Genomic DNA, 4967 nt, shown 5'->3' on the forward strand with positions numbered 1-4967 from the left:
AATACCTAGGAAAGAGGTTCAGGGGTGACCTGCTCATTCACTTTTGCTGTAGTACGTGAATGGTATCTCCTCCTCTAGGAAGAGTCTAAATTTAAAATAACTTCATGAGGTCTCTCTGACTGGGGAAGAACTGAATCTCTGGGTGTCTATAGGTGTGTAGACTCCTGGAATCAACACAGACAGGATGGCCATTATCAGGATGCTTCAAGTTTCTTAATCTACAAATAATTCCAGGGATGGGGGCCAAGTTACCTAGACCTACCTTCGAGTTTCAGAGTTGGTTAAAATTAGAGAAAGTTCCTTAATTATAGAAGAGAAGCATTTCAGTATGAATGGGGCTTAACAAAATCTTGGGAAAATTCAGTTTAATAGCATTTCAAATTAACTTCTTGAGCTTGTATTCTATATTTCTGACCCAGCAGGAGAAGCTCCAGAACTTCTAGTTGGCAAATCACCTAAAACCCCCACTAGATTGTAAAAATACAATCTCTTTAACAAGTTTACAACCATCAAAGGTTTTGGTCTCCCTTTCCCAATAAGTATTTCCCCTTCTTGCTTTCTGGCAGAGTCTCTCTCTCTCTCTCTCTCTCTCTCTCTCTCTTTTTGTCATTTCTCTCCCATGCAACTCACATTTTCAGCTAAAGGGCTAAGTCAATTATGGTGCTTCCATCTTCTTTGCAATGACAGGTTGAGTCTTGGGCATATGATGTAGTTCAAGCCAGTGAGCCATGAGGGTGAGTTTGCTGGGGGGACTCCTGGGAAACATTTCTTCATTCATAAAAGAGTTAAAAAAAGAAAAAGTATCTCTTCTCATATGATCGCGTTTGAATATGATATGTAGAACTGCCACAGCCATTTTATGGCCTCAAGGAGAACTGGCCTGTCAAGTCCACCAGCTCAGTCCGGCAGAATGGAAAGATGGAAAAGTCCTGGGTCCTTGATTATGGAACTGAACAACTCAATTAACCAACCATGGGGCAGCCCTATAAATGGTCTTCTTATGTGAGAATAATAAATTTAAGCCAGCTGAGTCAATTCTTTTGTTAGAGTGCTCTCAACACAGGTAATGCTTGACTTGAGCTGATCTGACCCAGCTTGCTTAAATTTTTTTTTCTGATGAAAGTATTCTAAGTGATACCACATTTTACATCATCTTTTGAGACCTCCCTGAGCTTTTGCCTTGATCTCTATCTCTAGGCAATACCCCATTCCAGTTAGTTGATTGTTCATGCTGTTGTTGGAGTGATTTTCTAAAATTAAGTTAAGTTCTTGAAGAGCTACTGCTTGCTTTCTTGGCCTGGCACAAGGCTGGATTTCTCTGGCCAAATGTCCCATCAGGTCAATCCCCCAGGCACCCTAATGCTAGATATTCCAATAATTGTCATTTCTTGACTGTGCTATGTTTCCTCTCTCTCTTATGCTATACAAATGCTGTTCCCACTAAACTAGTGAATGTTCTTCACTACCCGATTGGTCACCCCCAGTTCAGCCTTTGAAACTCAGCCTCTTCTGATGAGCATTTCCTAATTCTTCCCTCCTCAATTCTCCAAGGTTGTCAGATGCTCCTCTTCAGTGCCCGCATCACCTTGACTGGACCCCCTATTTAAAGCATATATAATGCTGCACTGTATTTTCAGTTGCATGTCTCCTATAAGGTCTTTGAAGGAAGATGTGACTTATTCATCTTAGCATTTCCAATACTTAGTACATTACTTGTCACAAAATAGGCAGATTTATTAACGAGTAAAAATGATGCTTTCACCCAAACTTGGGCTCATGAAGAAACCATTTTTTTCTTTCTTAGACTGACTTACTATTTTGCTTCCTATAGCAACCTCAGCAGGGTAGGGAGAAACAGAGGAAGGGAAACCTATAGCTCTCTAACATCTGTCTTCAGAATTTTGGAGGATGATAAGGCAAGCTTAATGAGGTTTCCTTTTATATGTCTCTTTATCCAGTCAATGCTTGCCTATGTGATAAGTTATTCAACAAATATGTATCAAGTATCTACTAGATATCAAGCATGAATCTAAGAGTTTGCAATACATCAGTGACAAACAAAGTTGCCTGCCTTGGGAGAGTGTTGGCTCTACAAGCAAAATTCTGTCAACCATTTCTCTTCTCTTCATCTTAGCTCCACATTTGTGCATCAACAGGAATCACTGTAATGGAAAACTTGCAGATTCTCAGATGAGAGCCAGGGATAAACACTTGGGTATATTGTTCAGTGCTGCCACTTTTCTCTAGAACCAAGGACAGTTAAGAGGAAGAGGCCGCCAATTAAATCTGCTTCTTGACGTTGTTCCCAAGCAATCCACACCAACAAGCATCACTTTCATTTCTCAAGTTTTATATTTTCTCCTAGCATTCTGAGGTTTTAGCTTCCTTCCTAGCTCGAAACTTCCAAGGGGCTCCATCTGGGACAGTGAGCCCCACCCAGATGTACCACCATGGCATGTCCTTTCTCTAGTTTGCTGGGGACTTTTTGCTGAGAGATACCCACCCCCTCCATGGGCACAGCTTCGAGGCTGTAGAGGCAGGTCTGGACTTAGAGACGATTTCTTACAGAAATGGGGCATATTTGAAAGGGACCAAGGGAAACTTTTATGTCTAGTTCCTGCAATCCCAGTTTCAATGGAGTTGAGAGCTACACTAGAAATAAGGCCATGCTGATTTTCTTCTGAGAAAACGCATTACTGTGTGAGAAAACACTAATTGCTCTGTGGGAAATGTTTTTATTTTACAAACACTCTGTGGCTCTCGAGTGACAGCATGATTACATTTCTGACAGCATCCCTGGTACAATTTCCAGTCTCCTCAACGTGGGGATTTTCTTCCTCGAAAGACAAGTAAACTCGCTGGTCCCCAAGGTACACATGATTTAAACACGATTCAAAATACATAAGAACAGATGATAACACAACAGATACCAAAAACTTAGCAATTTAGCTCAAATAAATGGCCTATTCACAACTCTACGGGAGCATGAAGCAGAACTGCAGAGATAAGAACTCTTGCCTTTGACTCAGTTTTTACAAGTTCCCAAAGGTTCTTCCTTCTCCACTACAACTGAGGAAATGTAGGAAGGACTGGACGGGAGAAAAGAAACGGGAAGAACAGGGAAATGGAAGCATTAGAAGGAAATATAATAGGAGAACGGAGGAAAGGGACAGCTTCAGTGTAACGCTCTCGAACATCATCCTTCCAGTTATGTGCAATCCTCCAGCTAGACACCGGCGGACTTCACGTTCCGCGAAGTCTGAGCCGCGGTGACAAATGCTCTGTCTTTGGCCATCAAGCACCTAAAAGGCGCTCTCACAGGAGCAGGGCAGCGGCCGAGGGCGCGGCGGGGGCGGGCGCACACAGCCCTCTTCCGGCCGTTCCCGCCGAGCGTGGTGATAGTGGGGGTGGGGCCAGCGGTGGCGGTGGAGCTGCCCGCGAGGACCCTCGTCCTCCGCGACTCCTTCCCGCGCGCAGCAGACGGCTTCCAGGCGCCTCCGCAGCCGCCGCCGCAGCCGGCCGTCGCCCGCCTGGAAGAAGAGGTAGACGAACGGATTGAAGGCGCTGTTGGCCACCCCCACGACGCGCAGCGCCGCCACCAGGCCCTCGTCCTCCGCGTCTCCCGCGGGCCCCGACGACCACGCGGCCGCTATTCGGGCCGCAAAGTAAGGCAGCTCGCAGCTCACGAACAGCAGCGCCAGCGCCAGGCTCATCTTCAGGCTCTGCACCTTGGCGCGGGGCAGCGCGCTGGCCGCTGGGGCTCGGCCCGGGCTTGCCGACCAGGGCGCCGCCGCCGCCGCCGTCAAGGCCTGGGGCCGGCGGTGCCACCAGGCGCAGAGCAGAAGGCTGCAGGCGACGCCCATGACCGCGACGGGCGCCATGAAGCCCGCGATGGCCTCGTAGAGCGTGTAGACCTGCAGGTGCCATCGCGGTAGGGCCGCGAAGATGCCCCGGCAGCGACGCTCCCCGGGCCAGACGCGGGCTCCGGGGGGCGCAGAGGGCGGTGGCGGCGATGGGGCGCTCCCGCGCACCACGAAGGCGGGTGGCAGCGCGAGCAGCAGAGCCAGCAGCCAGCCCAGGGCGGCGAGGGCGCGCGCAGGCAGCGGCGGGCTCAGCGGACGGCGCACGGCCTGCTGGCGCTCGAGGGCGATGAGCGCCACGAGGTGGGCGGAGGCGCCGCGACCTGACACCTGCAGGAGCTGCACGAAGCGGCACGCCAGGTCGCCGGCGGTCGCCCGCGGCTCGCCCAGCAGCTCCCAGGCCAGCTGCGCCAGCGCGGTGCCCCCGCACGCGTACAGGTCGGCCAGGGCCAGCTGCACCAGCAGTAAGTCCATCTTGCGACGCTTGGGCCCCACCCAGGGCCCCCCGCCACCGCACAGGCGGCACAGCACCGTGGCGTTGCCGGCCACCGCCACCACCAGGATGACCCCCAGGAATACCAGGCGGACGCGGCGGCTGTGCGGCCCGGGCGATGGCGGCCCCTGGGCGGCGACTCCCTGGCCGGAAGTCAGGTTGAGACCCCAGCCCAGAGAGTTGGATTCGGAGTGGTTGGGCGCCGGCCGCAGAGGAGAGGGAGTGAAGGGATCCTCCATCCTTAGCCCGGAGGAAGAGGAGGCACCGCCGAAGGCGGGAGGGGCGCGGGAAACCTCGCTGGAGGCGCGGAGACGCGGAGGCGCGGGGCGCGGGTCTGACGAGTTCCCAAAGTTAGTTGAAAACGCGGAGAGGGAGATGGGGTCCGGCAGCTTTGCGTTTGGTTGTTTTTATAGGTTGTCCTCATGATTTGTCACTCAAATGTGGGTTGTACAATCGAGGAGCGCACATGATTCCTATTCTCCACCCTCTCCTCTGCGTCTCCCGGTCCTCTAATCCCGGCGGATTCCCCTCGATCCGCTGCCGCGACCCCCTCCCCGCCCCCCCCCCCCCCCAGCCCTCGCCGCTTGGTTCTGGGGACCTTTCGCGTTTGTCAT

At 51.8% G+C, this 4967-nt stretch overlaps 1 protein-coding gene across 1 annotated transcript; it reads right to left on the reverse strand.

Annotated features, from left to right (window-relative positions):
* Nucleotides 1-2730: 2730 nt before the first annotated feature.
* GPR150 (G protein-coupled receptor 150) lies at nt 2731-4592 on the reverse strand. Its single transcript, XM_077138708.1, has one exon. It carries the CDS (start codon nt 4590-4592, stop codon nt 3303-3305), a length of 1290 nt encoding a protein of 429 aa, XP_076994823.1. The 3' UTR covers nt 2731-3302.
* Nucleotides 4593-4967: the final 375 nt, after the last annotated feature.

Source organism: Tamandua tetradactyla, chromosome 21 (assembly GCF_023851605.1).
Source record: "Tamandua tetradactyla isolate mTamTet1 chromosome 21, mTamTet1.pri, whole genome shotgun sequence".
NCBI lineage: Eukaryota > Metazoa > Chordata > Mammalia > Pilosa > Myrmecophagidae > Tamandua > Tamandua tetradactyla.

Excerpts from the sequence above, each read along its gene's own strand:
- GPR150 (XM_077138708.1), bottom strand. The coding sequence starts at position 4,592 with ATGGAGGATCCCTTCACTCCCTCTCCTCTGCGGCCGGCGCCCAACCAC.